General features: G+C 38.2%; 1 protein-coding gene across 3 annotated transcripts in view; it reads right to left on the bottom strand.

The window, feature by feature from the left end:
- FBXO11 (F-box protein 11) overlaps positions 1–22839 on the bottom strand; it is a 72335-nt gene that overhangs the window by 2591 nt on the left and 46905 nt on the right. For all 3 annotated transcript variants that reach the window (XM_027659202.1, XM_027659203.1, XM_027659204.1), the window contains exons 8-20: positions 19900–20006; positions 19699–19810; positions 14667–14773; positions 14448–14585; positions 5580–5797; positions 5176–5261; positions 5000–5094; positions 3836–3958; positions 3649–3734; positions 3208–3284; positions 2951–3094; positions 1936–2046; positions 725–832 (exon numbers count right to left, since the gene is read on the bottom strand). In XM_027659202.1, the coding sequence (XP_027515003.1) occupies positions 725–832; positions 1936–2046; positions 2951–3094; positions 3208–3284; positions 3649–3734; positions 3836–3958; positions 5000–5094; positions 5176–5261; positions 5580–5797; positions 14448–14585; positions 14667–14773; positions 19699–19810; positions 19900–20006 (1512 nt within the window). The remainder of the gene's footprint in view (positions 1–724; positions 833–1935; positions 2047–2950; positions 3095–3207; positions 3285–3648; positions 3735–3835; positions 3959–4999; positions 5095–5175; positions 5262–5579; positions 5798–14447; positions 14586–14666; positions 14774–19698; positions 19811–19899; positions 20007–22839) is intronic.

Here is a 22839-nt window from a genome sequence, read left to right as displayed (position 1 = left end):
ACCTCAAACTAGTTTAGCCCACTCCCAATAGTGTCACAGCACCAACTGATGCAGTCAGGAAGCCCAGGAGCTGTGAAATGGGGAGCCAGAGCTTTTGTTTTAAGTGGTGTAAAGAATCCATGGGAAGAGACTTAACAACTAAAACCAAGCATGTAAAAATTCTGCAAACTGAACCTTTTTCTTCTAGAATAACCTCCTGGAGCTGTCTGCCATTCAAACCATCATTCCCGTCTCCTTCAACTGGATCTTGTCTCATGAACACTTCCCCACTATACATGAGAATTTTATGTATGTAAACTGTTTGTATTTTCTGAAAAAAGTGATTTAGGATTGTGAATATTCATGCCTTTAGATCCTAAAAGTGAAGTGAGGCATGTTTCTTTACTGGACACTTGTTTTTGGATATGTGAAAAAAGACTTTCCATTATACTAACTTAGAATTGGAGTTTGAGATGGGCCAAAGACCAGTAACAAGTTCAGAAGCCATTTTGAGACAGAAGAGCTAATAATAGAGTTTTAATATTATAGCAAAACCTTAAGGTTTTCAAAGTTACCTTTGAAAGTCTTTCTAAAAGCTCATTACCTTCCACTGAAACTCTCAGTCACAACTCAGCTTAAGGTGGTACCAAATCTGAGCCACAAAGGGTGCAATAAACCCAAGACCCAGCACCAAAGAAAAAAATGGCAAGTGAACAAACACAACCAAGGAGGGGCTCAGGCTCACCTTTCATCGTGACATTGACACCAGATGCTAGAAATAAACCTCCAAAGCGGTTGTTGAAAATCTGATTGCCTTCTAATGTTGCAGTCGCATGATTTGTTATTTCGATACCTTTATTGGGTCAGGGGAACAAAGAAGAGAAAAGAAAGTGGCAAAGTTAAATCCTTGGTGATTGTGCACTGGTACCTCTCTCATGTTCTTTATTTTTTAAAACCATCATAAACTCAGGGGGAAACTGCACTGTAACTTGTTATAAGACTGAGGTTCAAATGCTGCTGTTGAGTCCTTTCAAAGAGCTGCAGCTGGCATGCACGGTTTCTGGGAGGAACACCCTGCTGCTGGCTTATCTGATAATAAAATGGTACTATGATCATGTGTATTTTCAAGGGGATATAATCTTTGGGTGGTCAAGGCTGTCATCTTCATGTACATTTGCAAGTTCTTGTGCACATACCTTACCCCTTTTAAAAAATCTTTCTAAAAAAGTTCTCAAGATGGGAACCTAAAATCATTTCTTTAACTCTTAGCTTTTAAGAGTAACCCGTGTCTTCCAAGTCATTTGTCCGGGACTGCTCTTGACAGCAACCTATCCTTCCCCCCCACCACACTGAAACAACACCTTTAGAGGTTCTTCTCAGAAAACTTGCTTCTTCTGAAAGAAAGATGGGAGAAAACTCAAGAATGCAATTTTAGTTGAAATGGAATGGAATGCAAGAAGTATGAAATGGTAATGATTAAACAGTAAATTGCCAAAAAATCACTGTTAAACATTCTTCATCTCTTTTGGAGTAAGAAACACTTATAATTGTAATTTTTCTAGTTTATGGAGTGAGAAAGTTGAACTTGAGATGCAATTCAAATCTCTTCAAAATGGATATTTGCTCAGTTTCCTAAGTTTTAAATCAGTGATAAAATATTCAAACCAGCATCCAGCAGATCAACTATGAATATGTCCTAGACTATCAATTACTTCTAAAATAAAACAATGGAAAAGTATTTCATTAAAAAAATGAGAAGAGAGAATGTGTCACTTCTCAACATGCTACTAATTCCAGAGGCTTTTATAAACATATTCTGAATTCTCAAATGACTTCTAGAATACACTGTTAAAATGGCTAAATACCATAGTGTAAAGAAACTCAGAGTTAGCTTTGTGAAGAGCCTACACTTTGTGAAGCTCCAACACTTCCACATTTGATTTAAACAACACAAACCTGCAGCAAATCCATCAAATATTCGGTTTTTCCTTAGCACAGGGTGGCTGTTGGTGCTGATAAGAACACCAGCTTGAGCATTCCTGAAGATATCATTCTCTTCCAGAAGACCTACGACAGACCAACACACAAGACATTTGGGCCTGGTAACATTTCCTGACCTGTAACCATTCTGTGACATACTTTCAAAAGATCTCATCTGTTATCACCCTGCTGATTCCTTTCATTTGGAGAATACCCAATAGCACTGAAGTTAGTGATACAATTTTAAAGTAACTGGCAGTGTATAATCTTGGAAGTGTATTTTTTCAGTATACAGGATAGAATTTGGGATCGTAAGCGCCATTACAGAGAACTAAGTCTTTTCACTTTCCAAATTCTCTTCAATTTTTCCAACACCTTTCTGTTCTTGTCTTCTAAAACAAGCACCCTGCTGAAGCCAAGCTTCACTTGCATTTTTTTGTTATTGCAGGACAGGATTACTTTGAAATGCTTAACTTAAAGCTCATTTACAGCAAGCGATTATCTACAAAATATGAGAAGCTGATATCAGGACACACAGATAGGGAGATTTCAGACAGGGACCACTTCTAAGTTTACAAGTATACAAGAGATTCCTTAGAGATCTGTCTTTTTTTTTTTCCCCTCTAAATCTTGGACATTGGCAGAACCTGAACTGTTCAGGTGCACGATTTTGGCTACGTGACTTGAATTCAATACTGTATTTCAGTCAAATGGCAAAGCTTACAAAAGCAGATGGGATAAAAGTACTGTCCTAAGCAGCAATCTAACAGTCATCTTGGATGAGATTAATTACCTCTTTGCCTCCCACAGATTTCAGTATTACTGATGTAATTAAGGCTAAAAAGCATCTGGGTATGTTCCCTATAACTATTTTATTACTTCAGAAGACAAGAGCTACATTTCTAAAGAGCACTTTAAAGAGGACACTGTTTAATCTGAAATTAAACTCTTATCCAGAATATTCAGTATATGCCAGTAAGAGAAAAAATACCTCTTCCCCCATTAAATATACAGATGCCTCCATCTCTTCCATCATGGATTTTATTTCTTCTTAGTGTAGGATTACTGTCTGTTTTAATCCACACACCAGCCATTGCATTATCAAAAATTTCGTTGTCTTCTATAAATCCAAGCCCTGAAATTGAAGGAAGGGTGGAAAAAAAAATAAAATCAAGAAGGATAATAGATGATAAGAGATAACATTGCAGAGCATAAACAATTCTGGATAAACATGAAAACCAAACCTACCAGAATTATAGACAAGAATACCACCGTTCTGACCACCCCAGATCTTGTTGCGTCTAATTTTGGGGTTGCTTCCAGTTCTAGAGTAAAATGTAAGCAAAGAAGTCATTTAAAACAGTTTACTACATCCCAAGGCCAAACATTAAAAATGCATCTAAAGAAGTGCCCCATAGATCTCACTGCTTAAAAATCTTAGTAAAATATGGTTCTTTCCAAACACGCAAATATATTTTAGCTTTACAGACTCCAAGGGCCACCACACATTCTAGTCAATATTTAGGCTCTATTAGTAATAACTTTCTTGTAGGTTAAAGCAGAGGGTATTCAAATACACTGGATTTAAAAAACAGTTATTTTTATAAACAAAATGACAAGAACAGTTAAAAAGACACAAAAGAGCACAAGCCAAGCTACATCTGTTTTGACATAAAATCAGAATGTTACCTTATCTGAACCCCTGAGTACATGTGATTATAGATGTCATTGTCTTCTAACACGCCATGTCCATTGTCATAAAAATAAACTCCAACCTAACACATCAAGAATTAAATTATTAGTTCCAAAGTAATGAGGCATAAAACCACAGACTTTCTTTTCTGTGGCCCTCTTGTAACCACAGAACAAAACTCACTTGTTTTCCACTGTGTATTCTGTTTCTCCTCAAGACTGGAGTGCTCCCTGTTGTCACCCAGACTCCAGCCAAAGTATTGCTGTAAACTTCGTTTTCCTCAATCACACCTTGTCCTTTTTCATGCTAAATCAAGATGATTTAAGAGTTGAGAAAACCTGCTAATCACCAGTACTGTTTTCCCTGCTTTATACATCCCTCCCAAACGTGGCTTCTTTACTGTAGCAAAGTAATCCCTTTCTATTTGAGTACATTTTTTCACCTTTTTTTTTCCCCCCTAAACAGCACATCATGATTTTTCTATGTCTGCCACGGAACACCCTGCATTTAAATCCTTATACTCCAAGGCTCCGCAGTGGTATTTGCAAATCTCTGCTGGCTGTTGGCAGCATGGCTGCTCCTCAGCACTATGCACTCACATGACAGCCCTGGCATGTGGTTCCTAAACTTACACCCAGCCCTGTCCACCAAGAGGACAAAAAACTGGCAGTACTATCCCCACCACATGTTTGGGCTCCGAGGTAAAGCACCAGTGTCCTTGGTCAGGGGAAGCTGTTCTGGTTAGATTTACACAATGAACAGATGAAGCTGCAACATTAGCTGAACCTTAGGTAACTTCTGGCAGAAAGCTACACAAATATTTCTCAAAATCTGATATTGCTAAAGGCAACCTGACAGCTCTTTCAGTTCAGTCATCAGAGCCTTGCACACACTGGAAATTGTGCTTTATTCCCCAATTCTATAATACACAACTATACAGAAATTGCAATGTAAATCACCCTGAGGGCATTAAAAAAAAAATCTTATTTGAGGTTAGTGGTAAACACATTACACTCCTTAAGAGCTGAGCAGACTTCTATTTTTTTAAAAATAATGACATACTACTACAAAAACTAAGCCTTTTCAAAAAGCTTTTAACCAAGAAATGATGAAATTCTGTAATCTATCCTATTTTAAATATTTTACTCTGTAATAGGAAAAATTTAGTGGCATTCATAAAAGCCCTCATCTTTTAAATATTATCAGCAGCTTCCAACTCTTACAATGAACCTAGTTTAGAACACAACAAACTCAATCATTCTAAGCACAAACATCTTACAGAGTACTCTTCTCCAATGTTTATAAAACAGAAGACAAGTTTGTAGCCTGTTTGTAGGTTGCACTTACTACGTAAATTCCACCATGTTGACCATCATGAATCTTGTTGTGTCGAACTATGGGACAGCTGTTTGTTCGAATCTGTATTCCTGCTAATGCATTACCTGTTAACAGAAGTGTTATTTAATACTACTTAGATATTCACTTTGCTCAGAATTCAAGGTGCAAGAAGCAAATCAGCTTACCATAAATGTCATTTCCTTCAATAAGGCCTCTTCCATCACCAAAGATATAAACACCACCTTGATTCCCATTAAAAATTGCATTGCCCCTAGGAAACAAAAAAAATCCACATTATAAAGAATAGTTCTAACCTACTGTACAATACTACACATGTATGTAGTGTCTAGGACTGTACACTAATTCAGATTTAAAATAAAGACCTTATGTTCTGTTGCTTTGAGAAAGATCTACCTCCAGGTGTGTACACAAACTAAAAATGCAGTTCAACTGAACACAGACAGAAATTTCATTTCTACATATATAGTAGTATTTATAGTTCATTATAATTAAATGAAATTAAAGTGCATTTCCTCCGTCCCCAGCAAATCTCTTCTAAGCAGTGAAATATCAATGAAGAAAACAATACCTTATTGTTGGGTCACTGTTTGAGGTAATCCAAACACCTGCAAAATTGTTTGCATAGATTTTGTTCTCTATGAATTGTCCTCTTCCTTTTTCATGAACATAGATTCCTCCAGTCTGGCCATGATGGATTTCACACCGCACTACTGTTGGATTGGCATATGCTTTCACTTCAAAGCCTGCTATCCTGTTTCTATGTATGTTGCAGCTTTCAAAATAACCCTTAGGACACAAAACATGCAGTTTCCTGGTTAAAAGTCCTTTCTAAAATGAAGGCTATTCCCTCCCCTCCCTCCCTTTGAAATAGAATCCTCATTTAAAAGGAAACAGTACCAAAACTGACAACACATAACTACTTACATAGGTAATTAAAACAATTACTGCCACTATGTAATTTCATTCCCCCCCCCAACAATACTGTATTTGCATTGCTATTTATTACTACCCACGCAACACCAAGCAAAAATGGCAATTCCGGATATAGTACCTTGAACAGGACTCAGTATTATGTTACCTTAGCTGCTCCTGAGGATCAGACTCCTCTCAAAGGCCATAAAGCCCACAGGCCCAACAAAAAGAAGACAGTGCTATGGAGAAGACTACCTACTTGTTTTCAGACCAAGAACTATATATATTTAGTAAAAATATGGTTTATTTATGAAGAAATGTGCTAAATTTCCTTGAAACAACTAGTCAAAATAAATACATAAGAATGTGGGAGTTCAGTAATTTTTCTAGGGCTGGACTGGTCTGAATGGCCAACTGGTAAACTTTTTTCCCTTTTTCCCTTTTTTTAAAGGTATGCACTTCCACTTAAGGCACTGCAGTAGTAGCAGTAAACCTACAACAGAACAATATTTAAACAAGTGCATTATAAACAAAGGCCATTGCACGAATCCATCCCCAGCACGCTCCTTCTATGCCAACAAGCACTCGCGCAGCAGCATGATGAACTGGTCCATCTGAAAATTAATCTGGCAAAATAGCTGTTTTCTGCCCTATGATTTCTCTGATTCTAATGCATTCCAGGACCTTGTAAAGGAATTGTGTCAGTCCTTTGAGAGTATTTTTCTGAAATGGTCTCAGAGCACTTTGATACTCAAATTCAACCTATTCTCGAGGTGAACTTTAATGGTATTTCATGCCCATTTTGCCCAACTAAAACAACAGACACTAAACAACTGAAAGACAGGAAGCATCTCTTACTGGAGATGGTAGACAATCACCAAGTGATATGTTTTAATCTGTGGATGGCCTAGATGCAAGCTCTTGAAAGCTCTAACACAGACCACCTCCAGCAAGCAGCTGCAGAGAGCAGGACTAACAACAGAGCACGTGACATTCAGAGCAGGACTCTGCTGCTGACAAACAACCGAAACTGCACTGTCCCTTCCATCCAAGAACACACCGTGGAAAGATCAAGTGAACCAGCCTCAGTTCTTTCTTTCCTCCTAGATGTCTGTCTCTCTGTGCCCTGCAGAGCCCTCTATAGTGTAAACAATCTATATGATTCCATCTATAGTTGTAGCAGTACCAGTCTTCATAATGCAAAAATATTACCTGTTTAATGAACTGATAACATTCAATTACAGGTATACAGGTAAAACATCTGACCCAAAAGGAAAGGTCATGACTTCCAATGATCTTTGTCACCCCCACAGGCACCTCGTCCAATCACCCTTTTTCCTGTAGCCACCTAAGTCATTTAGACTCACTCATCATGAGACTTGTTATACTTGTGAACTAAAAAAAAAAAAGTACAATTCCTGCCACTGCTCAGAGTAACTGGATTCCAGTGTTTGTACTCACATGATTTACCACCTGGAACACCTCAAGCCTGGAGCTTCTATTGCCTATCATGTGGAAATTCCTCAATTTACTGCCAGCCAAGGTAGTCAGCAACCTGTTTCACTGTGCTGTGAATTGCTATGGGACTCCATCAAACGTATTTTGATTACAAAAAAGCAGAAATACATTCAGTTGAATGAGGAAGTCAAGATAGCATGCACTTCTCTCTACTCTGAGGATTGCAGCCAGGAAAGACACTGCATGGATTAAACATTCTCCAAAAAAAGTACTATTCCATGTGCACAGCTTGGCTCCCCAGACTCCTCTGGGTGACAAATAAAAAAGTCAAATGGAAGATGACTACTTTCTGTCAATATTCTGAATATGTTTTTTTCAAGGACTTTGAAGAAATCCAATCCTAAGTGAGTCAAGATGTTTTCAGAGTTCTCAAGGAAGCTACATGCTAACAGACTGCAGAATCTAAAAATCTCCTCAGAAATACACCTTCATGCCAAGAGGCAGTCTTTTGGACTTCTTATCCCAAAAGGAAACACTTTTTTTCCTCATTTTCACCTAAAATGAAGCCCTCAGAGAAACTTAAGTAAGACACTTTGGCATAAAGGCAAACTTGATTCTCTTAATAGAATACATAATTTCAATTAAAATATTACTAAACATGGTCTGATATCTTTTTAAATACTTCACACATAACCCTCCCTTCGAGGGCCAAATGATGGCACCATGATGAAAGAAAAGAAGTATTTCGGGTGCACTTCATCTCAGCCATTTAGGATGCCACACAGAAGCTGCAAACAAACAGAGCCTTTATCATGTGGTCTGCAATATCTCCACAACCTTCAGCAAGCACTGTTATTTAACAGTATGGAAATTTTGCCTAAAATACTTTTAATTCTTGAAAACAATACCATATACTCTGTAGCTTTTTATCTTGCTTGGAAATTAAGTGAAAGGGAAGGCTCCTTCCCTTCTGCTTGTGTCCCAGTGTATCTACATAACATGCAACTTCAGGGAGGAACAGAAGAGGTACCTGTAGATACACTGTGCTCTGCTCACTACATCCTAAGAATACCATAACATCACTTGACAGCAGAGTACAAGTGTAATTTCTTCAGAAAGCAGAAAATGGAACCTTCACAATGACTGCTCTTCTACTTTCTCTAAAAAATGTTGGACTGCTGATTCAGAATAAACTGAGAATCTGCTGTTAAGCCTCTGTGAGGGAAATGTTTCTACAAAGAGGGAGAATAAAATAAACTAAAACTTTATGTCAGATAATTTTATAAGGTTGACTGCTGGGTCAGAAAGTCAAGGCTTTCTGTAACATTCAATATTCATAAAGAGAAACTGCATTAAAGAACCCACTCCAGCTCAATCAGAGTCAGCTTAAGCTGAACTGCTGGCTTTGAGCTGTCGTGGTTAAACCTAACTTCTGAGACCATGTCTGACCATTACCTGTGTGCATCATTATTAAACTGAATTCAGTCAAAACAACAGAACTGCTGTTTGTCAGAAACACATGCTCTCATTCCCAGACTTCCTATTTCCTATGCCATTCTCTGTTGATACCAACGATTTCTTTGGCCCAAATTCACTGCCTGGGGAGGGCTAAAACTTATTTCAGTCTCTAAGATGCACTCTGGCAATCCTTGGTATCTTTTCAACCACCAGAGCTAACTCCCTTCAAAAAGCATTGTTGTGCCTTTGAACTGCACCCTCTCAAAGATGTCTAGTGATGGACTTCTGGATCCCAAGAAATCATATATGGGTTCAGACAACATTTCCTCTTTGGAAATTTAACAATGAAATTGTTTCCAAGTACTGAGATAAATGATCTATTATCCATAAATCTTACTGCCAGCTCCAGCTATAACCAGTACCACCAGACACAGCCTGCTCCTTTCTTACCACTTCTGTCTCACAGCACACACAGTCTGCCCAATACACAGCTCTTAAGCTCTGTCCAGCTGTCAGGCAGCTCAAGCCCAGATCCTTTATGGAGACTGTGCCAGGAAGCTATTAAGGTCAGGAAGGTCAATATCCCTCCCCTGCACAGAGGGATTGCAAGCCTTATACTGCCTTCACCTCCTTCTAAGACTCATTTTCAAGTGTACTGGGTATTTTGCTTGTGCTTTGTGGTGGTTTCTGGTTATCATCATCTAGCAGAAGAAGAGTCTGGATGACACATCACCTGGCAGTGCCAGGACTGCAAAGAAAAAGAGGTCCTTATGATTAATAAGGAAAAGGAATACAGGAGACATGGAAAAAGTACTACAGACTTACACAAAAATACCAAGTGTAAGGAAACTCAAAATACCTTAGTAGTAGCTTTCTGCTTGAAAAATCCTAGCTATTAAAAAGTAGCTCTGCACATCAGATTTATTTAAAATGCCAGGCAAAGCACTCGCTGTGTGCACAAGATGACAGCTACAGTGACAGAAAGCGTGGGCAAGAACGCACCGCTGCAGCCTGTTAGGATCTGAGCAGGTAAAGCAATCACAAACAAACACCACAGGAATGATAATGTTGATGTTCTCACAGGTACACAGTGAACAGAAAAGGATGTGATGACAAAGATGGGCTGCTGAACAGCTCGACAAGCTCAGAAGACTTTTTACATCAAGACAAACACTGTAATTGAACTCTGATGTTTTTTTCTTTCTGCATGTTGTCTAGTTTAACAAACACTGCTTTTAAAGGGTTAAAATTTTAAAAATGATGTGATTTTGTTTGCTGCTTTTCTTCTCAGAGGAATTTTTCCCCCATTTATTTCCAAAAGGACTATTTTTCTTTCTCTGTCTCAAAGATCACAACATTACAGAAATACAGAGGTATTTCATGTTACTATTTGAACAACGCAGATATTTGAAGAAAAAAAAAAAGATAACTGTGCAAGCCTCCTAAATATTTATTAATGCTGGTATTCCCAAAAGGGTAAGAAAAGAAAAACAAACAAACAAACAACAGGAGATCAAGATAGAAAAAAATTAACTGCTTAGGAGTATCTGACTCTGTGCCAATTTAATCAAATAGCAATTAGAAATGTGACTGACAACAGAAAAAATATGTTTATAAAAATTTGTCCCCCAAAGCCTGGAATGGTCTTTATTTGAAAGTTGGTGCATTTCATAAAAATTCAAATGCAACATAAAGAAAATCACATCCAAGACGCAAAAACAAACCCTTTGCTTTCAGTGCACAGCAAAAGGCCAACTCAGTTTTAATGTAGTCTGTATAGAAACTGGCATATGCCTAATTTTTTTTTTACTTATATACACACTTCTTTAAAATGATCTTTAGTACTTAACAGACTGGGCTGTAAACTAGTTAAAATCACCCAGACACATGCTGCTATACTTTTATTTCATCAGGAAAAAACCCCAACCAAGCAATAGTGAGTTTTGGGGTTCTCATTTGGGAGCAATGAAAATTAAGACTATTATGCCTAGATCTCAGCTTTAAACTGTAAAATTATGCTTATTCTTACAGTAAGTTGGAACTTCTCTGTTGTTTGCATACAACTACTAAATACAATTTATGACAGATGTCTGGTAACTCGTCTCAGGCAACTGCAGGAGAGGTCAGGGTAAGGCACCGAGGGCTGCCAATGTTATGCTGCATTTTTAATGCCTGCTTGTTAAACCTTCCACACAGCACTAAGGCAAACATCAGAATATTGCCAGTTTAGAAATCAGAGGTTAAGATCCTACAAGTATCAAAACACAAAGAACAGTCTGAGAACATGAAACTCAAAAACTGAAAAACAAAGCACTCTTGAACCTTTCAGAGCCAGCACTTCAGCACAGAAACCCACGGGAAAAGAACGTGTAGGGTAGGAATTCAGCACTGGAATGTACTTATCCCACTTCACAGTCACAAGCAACATAAAAAAAATAAATATATCCCACAAAGTAACAGAAGGGAAGCGAGAGAAATGAATGTAGAAAAGCCATTGATATGTTTAGGTATATGGAATTTGTATCTGAAAGATACCATGTCACTTTGTCACTTAATGAGTATGTAAATATTACCAATGATGTAATTTCATTAACTCTATCACTAGGCATGATGCATAAGAGAGGCTGATGCCAAAGCAGACTTTGAGATAGGAGCACAGAATCTTTCAAAGGAGTTTATGACTACAAAGTATTTCAATAATATTTGCAGCTGAGATAAATATTATTCACAGGTTCTTTTTAATGTGCTAGTGTTTCCTCTGAATGAAACAGAAACATTTATTTCTATTCCATTTTGCTTGTGATATCACACTGATCACAGCATTGAAACAGCCTTTTCATCGGTAAGAAAACAGATCAAATACACTTTTATTTAAAATTAATAAACTGAATTCAGCCTAGCTTTTAATTTTTTTTAATACTTCAGTATTCATATATTTCATATTTATGCTTTAGTATTAAACAAGAAGCAGCTCCTAGCCAGACTTTCCAATTAACCCTCAAGCCTACACACAGACACCTCTCCTCCAGGAGTTACTGAAACACTCTCCTTTACCAGTTTTTCTGTAGCTGAAATCACTTCATTAAATGGAGTGATTAAGTCTTGGAGGAACGTATGGATATATGTATCCACTGAAGCAGATTAGTAGTGCTTGTATAATATGTAAGTACAGCTTAATAGAGTCCAAACAATGAGATAATATAAAACAAAGACATAACATCTTAAGTTTGCCACCACTCTTTGCAAAACAGCCAAACAACTACATTGCTAGAGAACAGAAAATTATGTAGAGCAATCCATCAGAAGGCTGCCAGCTGGGCATGCTTCTGGACTGGTGCAATCTTGCCCAACACAGAATAAATATACTTTTTAAGAGGTAACCACAAGAGCAGAAAAGAGGCACCTAACAGCAGAATCTCATCACGTTTCTCACCTTCCACTGGAAAGAAGATTTTATGCCAGCAGCAAAAATAGCAGCATTCTGTGACCTGTTTACCTTCCACTGAAACCAGAAAACCGCAAATCCAACAGCTACAACTAAGCACTGCCTCAATCCTTCATCCCCACCTCCCCAGCAAACTGGATGAAAAGGAGAAAGGTCTCACTAGTTTCTGTCCACAGTGGATTTTCTGTTAATACTATTTCCAGTCTGCCAACTCTCATCAAAAACCTCAGGAGATCTGGGTTGGAACTTGCTGAGGGTGCACTTGATCCCAGTGTCCATGTCACTGATGAATGGTACTAGTCCCAGTACAGACACTGAGGGACACAACTTGTCACCAATCTCCATCTGGACATTGAGCCGTTGGCATCTACTCTCTGGATGCAACTATCCAAACAATTCCTCACCACCAAACAGTCTATCCCTCAAATCCACATCCCTCCAATTTAGAGAGAAGGATGTCGTGGGGGACTGTGTCAAAGGCCTTGCAAAAGTTAAATGGCATCTGTAGCCCTTCCCTTGTCCACTGATGTCACCCCATCACAGAAGGCCACTGGGTCGGTCAGGCAGGTCCTGCCCTTGGTGCAGCCATGCTGGCTGTCCAAAATCACCTCTCCCTGTCTCCCATGAGCCTTAGCAGAGCTTCTAGGAGGATCTGTTGCATGATCTTCCCAGGCACAGGGGTGAGGAGTTCCCAGGATCCTCCCTTCTGCCCTCTCATAAAACTGGGTGCAAGGTTTCCTTTTTTCCAGACATCAGGGACTTCACATGACTGCCATGACTTTTCAAATATCATGGAGAGTGGCTTGGCAACCACATCAGCCAATTCCCTTGGGACTCTGGGATGCAACTCATCAGGTCCCACAGACTTGGGTATGTTCAGGTTCCTCAGGTGGTCATGAACCTGATCTTCTCCTACAGTGGAAGGGACTTTGCTCCCCCAGTCCCTGCCTCCTGGCTCATCCACTCAAGAGGTGTGGGAAGGAAGACTGCCAGTGAAAGCTGAGACAAAGTGTTGTTGAGTACCTCAGCCTTCTCCTCATCTCGTTACCAGTGTTGCTCATTGGTGGGGTTGTTTTTTTTTTGACATTCCTTTTCTGGATGACATACTTGTAGAAATCTTTCCTGATATTCTTTGCATCCCTTGCCAAGTTCAGCTCCATCCACACCTTGGCCTTCCTGACCCCCTCCCGACACAACTGGACAGTGTCTCTATACTCTTCCCAGGTCACCTGGTTCCTGCTTCCACTGCCTGTGCATTTCTTTCCTGGCCTTGAGTCTTACCAGCAGGTCTCAACTCAGCCATGCTGGTCTCTTGCCTTCCTTTCCTGATTTCTTACACCTGTGGATCAAGAGCTTTTGCACCCTATGGAAAGCATCCTTAAAAATTGGTCATTTTAAGAGTGACCAGAAGACAACTGCTCATTTTATCAGCTGGGTGGGGGGAATTGGGAGTTTGTCATTTAAGCAGGAGAAACAATGATTTGGCACTGTTTGGTAGTCATGCAGAATATTTTCCTAAAACAAATCAGCAAATAATCATCTTTTACTTCAGTGGCAAAAATCCACGCTGTTTACTTCAAGGGTTATCAATCTTATCACTCACTACTTTACATGTACTGGGAAGCTATCACCCTCACCCCACACAAACAAACATTTTTATGAAAGAGGATCTGAATTCTGATATGAAATTCTGTTTCAAAATTCCACAGCTAATTCCATGCTACAAAAGTCCCTCTTCCCAGAGAAGTTGTTTCAGAGTTTTAACACTAAAATAAGGTTGTCTCCACAGAGCATGTTTTTTCATTTCTAAATCTTCCAGTACCTTATTTTTTGTTCCATTTCAAAGGGAAAAGAATGAAGCATAAATGTAAGCCTACCATTTACATCCTATTTCAAGAGGTATTTTGTCACTGTAACATAATACAATGTAACAGGCTGCCAATCAACTGCAAAAAGCTTGCTTAAACCTCTTTCAGATAAAATTGTCTTTAAAGTGAAGTCTCCCACTGAAGGGCAAGAGAACACCAGCAGGCATATTTTAAAGCATCTGTTCATAAGTAAAAGCATGGTTTTTTAAACATTTCTTCAATGACAGGCAAAATGTGAAGGCTTCAGTTACACAACATCTGTATTCCTTTCTTCAAAAGAAAACATATATGTTACCATGCCATGGTCAAAAGTGAAAACTCCAACGTCACGTCCATGGTGAATGTGATTCCGTCTGATAATGGGATTTCCATGGTTTTTAACCCAAATCCCTGCTAATGCATTATTGGATATCTCATTGTCCTCATATATTCCCTGGGAAATAAAAAATGTAAATTAAGACAGGAATCAAGAACACTAAACAATTTTATCAAAGAAATTCACATAGAAAATTACCTGTGCATGGTCTGTAATATAAAGTCCAACATTTTCACAGTCGCTGATGTTACAGTGTTTAATAGTAGGACAAGCTCCCTGGCCACTAACACATACTGCAGAGCCAACTGGAAGAAAACAGTACAGTTACCATAGCTTCAAAGCATAGTGTATTTATAAATAGTCTGGCAGTGCTTTCGCAAGAAAAGTTAGTGTGAACTGATATTTAAAAAAGATTCAGCCTGGCCAGTGCCAAAACATTGCAAGACACTGGCAGAAAAACACTAATGTCATCATTTTGCAGATGCAAAAATCACGGTAGGAGTCGCTTTAAAAATCACCCTGCCATGGTTATACATCTGCCAGGACAATGGTTTATATAATAATTCATGCTTATGAAAGTTCTCATTTATTTCCCTGCATTAGACCCACTGTATACTGACCACAGTAAAGGACAACAGAAATAGAAAAAATTTCTATGCTAATTACTGGTTTTTTTGTTTCTCTTTAAACTTTCGTAACTCAGTACTTCAAAGAGGCCAAACAAATTATAATTTGTAGCACACAAAGACACACTGTCTAACCAGAGATGAGCAGGACACAAATGCACAATCTCAAGTAGACAAAACATCAGGAACCAACAGGTCTCTTCTTGGCTGAGTTACAAAGCTCCTTGAATAATTTCAGCTACCATACCATAATAACCTAGAATATAAACCTGTTTCAGGAAACTAGGACTCAAATTGCTCAGGTCTTCAGCAGAGCAGCTCAGTTCCCTGGATCCCATGAAGTACGAAAATAATAAATTCTGCAGCCATTAAAAATCAACAGCAGATTCACAGTGATTTCTGAAATCTAAGACCTTGTCTCAGGGTACTTGGTCTATGTAACACACACCATCCCTAAATAACCAAGCCAGTACCTGCTCTGTTAGTAAGTTTTCGTATATCCTTCTAGTAAATTACCACAAAGACTGTACTTTAATAATTCACAGCCTCATTTACAGAGAGTTTATTTTTTTAATTCCTACAGATATTATTTTGATTGTCTAGTCTGACCTTATGAATAATACAGGCTATACTAATTCCCTGAATTAAGTCCTGCTTCAATTCTAGTAGCAGGAACTTCAACACGTTATCTCTTAGAAACACATTTAATTCTGACTCTGTGATTTCCAACAACTCAGAAACCAGCATAAAGCTTGTTAGCTGGTTACAGGGCTGTTCCCTTTTAATTTACACTTTAATTGCTCATCTGAATTCCTCCAGCTTTAGCACACAGTTACTGGTTCTCTTTACACCAATGTATGCCATACCCAACACACACACGTTTAGTGCAAGCAATTTTCTCGTTCAGCCTTCTCCTTGACAAAGCAACAAACTGCAGTCAGTGTGTTTTTCACTACAACTGAATTTTTCTGCTTTACCTTATATGACTTTTCATTGAACTGTTTCTAAATTTTCTAACATGTTGCTATGGACACCAGAAAAGAGCACTTTATTCTGAAGTAGGACTAAGCAGAGGCGTTAACACAGTCTCTCTACTTCTGCTCAGTATTCCCAGAGGTGTAACTAAGGATCACATCAGTTCTTTTGGCCACTCGACTACACGAGGGCTCATATTTAGCAGTTCCCCCACTGTGACTCTCTAAGCTTTTCCCAGCTTTCCAGGAGGGAGGTTTATCACTTAGAAGGAGGGACAAACGTGAGTTGTGTGTTTAACTTTGCACTTGTCCAGACTATCGTGAATAGTGTTTGACAGCCCAACTACCAAAAAAGGTCACAGTAACCCATCCTCCTGGTTATTTATAAGATTACAGTTATAGTATATTCTTAGTATATCTATAATACTCTAAAATATAAACTCCTCATTCTCTAGAAGTCTCATCAATATGCATCTTATTTATTTTCTTGAAGTCATTACGTGGCTTAAAGTCAAGAAGTCATCTTTGAAATAACCACAAAAAAAGCCTTTTATAGTTACCCTGAAAGTTATTTTTCATCTATTTGGTGTATGGTCTGGTAATCCTGCAGAATTCTAATATTTTAAGGCACTATATGCTGAAGTCAAGTATTTTTCAAGGATCAATGTAATTATACTGGGACTGCTGCCTTCTTTTAGTCAAAGAAAGTAATAAAAAATGCTAACAGTGTGATGCAACCATTATAACTTTCTGTAAATATACAATCATTTGATTCAATCATAAATTTTAAATTCTTGATTAACCAAACCCCTTCATTTACTACCTCATTATTCTACCCAGGATCAATAGACAGTAGTCATGCCATACTTCATCCTGTGTAGTCTCCCTCCATACTGCCTCCCCCAAGGACATAACACCATCTCACCCAGGTTTCAAGTTACTGTTGATAGATAATAGGAGCCCAGAGAATTTCTTGGTCAGTTCTTTTTAAACTCCTGCATGATTTTAGAATGTCTATTTTTACAGCTGTTTAACCTCATCCACGGTTACTGTCAAGAGTGGAACATATTTCATTATCCCTCTAGGGTATGAGCACATTTATCATTCCTGCCTAGTCTCATTAAATATGGAACAAAAATTACACAACACTTTGCCATTCAAATTTTTCCATGCTATGATGGATCAGCATCACTGCCAAAACTCCCTTTATTCCCCAAATTAAGACCCAAGCACGGTCTCTTCTAAAGACAGATGTATCTTGTCTTGTTTATCAAGTTCTTCATGGGTAAAAGGTGGTATTTTGATGGGGTGTTTGTATTTTGGGGGGAAGTCCCCACAGTTTACTTCAATTCCTAATTCTCTACTTACATTAGCTGCTAATAACTTCTCCTTTCTTGTATTTCATAATTGCTTTCACTCCCCTTCCCTCTACCTCTTTTGGTGTCACTGAGGAGTGATGGATTTTTAGGAACCCAGTCTGATGTTCTAAAAGCATACCTCTATCACATTTTGCTTCTTTAAATGAAAGCAATCTTTATTCTCACTCACTTCACCGGACTGAAGTATTCATTGTGTGAAACTGGTCCTTTTGCAGTACCAAGCACATGTCATACTGGTTTAGGCTTTATTTTGTTTACTCAAAATATAATGATTGCACACACTTATGCAATATTTAAAATAAAAAGGCACAGTGCCATCCACTATTACTTTTATCCATCAAGGTGAGGACTAACACAGATTTCTTCCACAATGGATGCAATAGAACCTCTAGACTCGGGATCTTGCCATTTAAACTTTATTTAAAGATGCTCTGGACTGGCAGCAGGAGACTTCCAGCTAAAATCCCTTGCACTTACATAGCATGTATCTCTACATGTTACACATATTAAGACCTTCATATACGACATAATGTAGAAATATGCTTTAATGCAATTAGGAAATCTGCAGAAAGGATATCAAACGTGCTAGGAAAGATTTTGAATGCTTATGGATCAGTATTTCAGAGATGTCAATGATTTGGAAACAGTAAATGCCTTTTCTGGCAGACTGCCATTTTTTCTCCCTTTTTACACACACTCAATACTTCCTGAATAGGTTATAGCAAGGCTTGGTAGGATTTAAAAGTCAATAAAATTTAATAATCAATAAGTGATGATAGTACAGCCTCCACATAGGCTCCAAAATTGACCAGAAATTTTAACTTTGGAGAAAAGAAGCAACAATTCAATACAGCAAACATTCAGAAACCCAGAGTCTTGAAGGGGGCAAAAGTCTGAAATCCTCAGAAAGTCTTCCATAATGAAAAGTGTTCATAAAAAAAGATCAAATATTAATTTTAATAAACAACTTTCACCAAAGTATCAAGACCTACTAGCATATCTGTAAGCACGTTTCAATATGAAGCCATGCAGCTCTTCAAACTACTTTTATAATCATGTGGTTCAAGAAACTAATCTAATTCATTTGTTGTCAAGGTCCCCCATACTGGTATATAAGAAGTTCCAGAATAAATTTTCTTCATATACTTCAATTTCCCAGTAGTTAGCATTAACACTGAAATACTGAGAGCAGTTCCTGTCCTTTGTTCCCCTCTTGCTATTTTTAACACTTCCATATATTTGCTGATATGCCCTCAATAAAACAGATGATGATGACCAAGGGTAGTGTTTTATAGCCTGAAACCTCCAAGAAAGAGCCCATCTTCCTCCAGAAGGCACAGACAAGGAATCCTTCTACCACTCTCATTGTGGTTCCCTGCAGTATTCTCTCCTCCACAGGTTGTACCAGAAAAGTGCAGTTTTTCTATCTAGTTTGAAGATCTTTTTTCCTCGCCTTTATGTTGAGCTGAGCAACCTCTGTGCACAGCCTGCTGCACAGATCCATTCCCTTTCACTAGCTGAACTTGCTGATCTAAGTTCATACTGCCATTTCCATGCAAAGACTCAGCATCTTAATTCTCCCAAACCACTTCTTTCTGACACTTCAACTCCGTTTATCAGGTTGTGTCCAAACACGTCTTGTGTCTAGTGATTACAAACTGTTGTGTCTTCCTGCCAATGCCATGCAGCTTCTCACTTCAACAGATTCTGACCAGTTCTTCCCTGAATCTCAACTACCAATGTTTCCCAAATCAGGTGGTATAAATTCCCTATTGTCTCTGATGGTGAAATGAGTCTGTCTTTCAACACTTCTGCCTGTATAAGCCAGATACTCAGACTCTACGTCCAATCATTCCACTCAAGAGGAAAGTGAACTGAACTTAGCATTTACATCTCATGACTGTTTAATGCCATCAATCCCAGTAGTGAATATCACAACAAACCTCATGTACACATCCCATGTGTACCCCCTTCAAATGCCCCCTCCCACCAGTTACAATTAAAAATACCAAAACCAGGTAAGTTTACTTAAACTGTCACTTTTCAGGTTTTAAACCAATTGCCCAGAGAGTCTAAACAGATTCAAATAGAAGACCAAAGGTTTTGGACACAAAGAAGTCACTAATAGTGCCATTTCAAGGCAAGTAAGGCTTGTAGACATGTATTAAACACCTGCATCAGAAAGTGAAATATGCCAACAGTGATCCTACTCAATTTGTGCGTTTCTTCAAACAATAAAAAGCCCACTAACCTGTACAAGTACTTCGAATAATACAGTGATCTATAATTGGACTGCAGTTCACGGTAATCTCTAAGCAGTGGTGAGCATTGTGGTGCTGAGCAGATTTGTCATCAGGGTTGAACTGAAAAAGGAAGAAAACACAGAAACGTTACATTCAATTGATCAGGCCTTAAAACTTTTAAAAGAGCTGCTGAAGTTTGAGATTCTTACCCTGATTGTCATATATCCAACATAGGCATCTTCAGACCCCTCCATAAAAACGAAGGTGGAATCTCTAGTGTTTTCTATTATAACTTTATCTGCTACTTTTCCAGGTGCTGTAAAGAAAACAATTAGTAACTCTTAGTTTATGCCACTGGAAAAAAAAAATCCTCATAAGACTTAGAGAATTCTGTTCAAAGTAACAAAGGAAAATTAATGCTATTGTTGGCACATAAACAGTCTTCATGTAAGAAGAATCTTAAACAAGGAAGTTTCAAAGACAATGAAGAAACTGGTCTTTAACTAAGACAATCTGGCACTAATTTACTATGCAGTACCAGGAGAAAAACCTTATCTTGTACAGAGCTAGTTTTTGACTACTACTTATGATGAACTGAATTAGCAGTTTAAGCATGAGGCACTAGGCTAGAGGCACTTTAATTCTGTTCCAAGTACAATTTATTTTGGTATTCTAAACCCTTTTATTAAAGCTAAAAACATATATTCCATCACTAATTTGAACCACTATTTAGTAATCTGCTCATGACCTACAAGTGACCTCTCCCCATACTTCTCAAATGCAGGATTCAGAGTTTTGATCTGATACCCTCATTATTCTTCGGAGGGGGGAAAAATCTTATTAAACTGGATTGAACTACACTACTGCAAGTATGTGCAGAAGGTTTCAGACTGGTTCATTTGCAAGATGCCATAATGTGCCATTTGATCTCCTGTGCTACCAGAGAGACTCTGCTTGATTCTTTATCCTTAATCCAAAGGCAGGCGATGTTTACATTGGGATGGCAAGAGCCGGCAGAGGGAGCACGAGTTAACAACAACCTTGCACTGGAATCAATTCAATGACGCTCATTCACAAGCAAGATCGTTCATCCAATTCAAACCTGCACATTAACTATGCAAGTTAGAAGCAGCCTTCCTCAATGTATAAAATATAAAGTGTCACATTCTATAGCAGGTAACTTACCTGAGAGCAATTCAAATCATTCCCCACTCCTGACACACAAACATGACCGGGCATTTGCCCTAAATTCTGTATTTTATTGAAGAGGCTACTGACAGGATTTCTCATGAGTAGATCCTTTTCTGCTGTCTGTTGACACTAGTACAGACAAGTGGTATGTCCTGTTCTTTATCTCTCTGGCAGAAAGGTGTCAGTCAGAATGGAGCAACATTTATATCATTATCCAGCTTGTTCTCACTATCTAAAAGCCTGATCTCTGCTTTCATTACTGCAGAGCTGCAAATATTTAAGGTAGTCTAGCTCTTCTTCATACCACTGTTCACTTAGCACTACATAACTAAAAGAGGCTTTGATGAGTTCTGTCATCACACAAAACATCTTTCTGTGGTTTGATAACATTTCTATATATTCACCACGGTGCAAATGCACTGGTATACATGAGTGTATTTCAGCATATGAAAAAGAACAGCACCACAGTATTGCAGGTGAACCAAAACTAGAAAATAGAGGCCCTAACAGGATATAAGAGCCATAAATCAATATCAGAATTGTGTTCTCTTTTAAAGTGGCACAGAAAAATTGCACTTTACACTGGATGCTCTGAAACACAATAAAACAGATTTGTGGAATTCTGCTTGTAGGTGTTTGGAATGCACTTGGGTCACATTCTCCACAGGTATTTCCTTCCTCTCAGCACAGGAGTTACTTCATAGGTCTCTGAGTCTGGGAGGTCCCAGAATGCCCATCATGGAATACGCCAGTTAGTAAGACCACTGCACTGAGATCCCCCCTGGGAAAAGACTGAAGACTTCCTTGAGCATTGGTTTCATTCTAAATGCACCAATGAAATTCTCTGCAATATCCTACTAAATCTTTGCAAAATCCTCATTCACAGAAGTATCTCTATTTCAGTTTTTGGCTTAGATCATTTTAGAAAAAATGAACCAGTATAAGAATCGGAAAAGGAAGAAGTGGACTACTAATTTTGTAAGCAAAACACAGCTCCCAAGAAGTCTATTTGCTGAAATCTAAGGGAGTTGTGTTCCATGGGATCAGAATTTATACTCAGCTTAAGGACCAAGATGGATCATTTAGAAATAATGTAACAGAAAGCCTACAGTAAAGGACTGCCTAAAGAATTATAAACTAACTGGATGTTGCCTCATCATTCTTTAATTTCTCAAAAGGAATAAAACAATTTCAATTCTCAGTGCATTAAAAGACAATCCACTACGTTCTGCAGGAAATAATTGTAACCCTGTTCAACTTTACCAGGCAAAAAATAGAGATAGCCTTTTAGATCTTGCAGTCTGCAAAATCTTCAGCAAAGAACACAGCTCTAGTGTTTAAACTAGTCCAAAATACAACTTTCAAAATTCAAAGATGCAGAATGGGTATTTAAAGAAGAGCTCAAGAATGTGAAGGTACTCTCGCACTCTAAAGTAAAAAAATATTTAATTACGATAGTCTTACCATTTTAGATTTTTCCACCCTTACAATCACAATAATAATTCTCATTGTTTTTACTAATGTGTTTCTTGATTGAAAAAATCCCTTGATAATCCCTTTTTACTTACTTGCACATTATTTAAGCCAAATAAAAATAAAAGGGACACAAAAAAAAGAAAGCTGTAGCTCCTAAAACATAGAAAACCACACACATTTAGTGAAAATTCTCATATTGGGACACATGTCTGTCAACTGCTGAAATTCAGTCCATTGAGAGAATTTGTGTCTTTAGTGTGATGAGCACTCCATGGATATTCCCTGCACTGAACACACATCCCCTCTCCAACTCTGGAAAATAAATTCTTTTAAGAAATTCATAGGTATTTCTGTCCACTGAACCAGATGCAACAATTTCCTTTCAGAACCTCTACTCTTGTTCCTTACTTGACAGTTCAGATAAGTCCCAGTACTAACAATACCTCCAAAGGCTTCCTTCTGAACTAACTCCTTCCCCTGGA

This window comes from Corapipo altera, unplaced genomic scaffold (genome assembly GCF_003945725.1).
Source record: "Corapipo altera isolate COAL_440 unplaced genomic scaffold, ASM394572v1 48, whole genome shotgun sequence".
NCBI lineage: Eukaryota > Metazoa > Chordata > Aves > Passeriformes > Pipridae > Corapipo > Corapipo altera.
The sequence above is the reverse complement of the archived record's forward strand: the minus strand, read 5'-3'. Positions and strand labels throughout refer to the sequence as shown.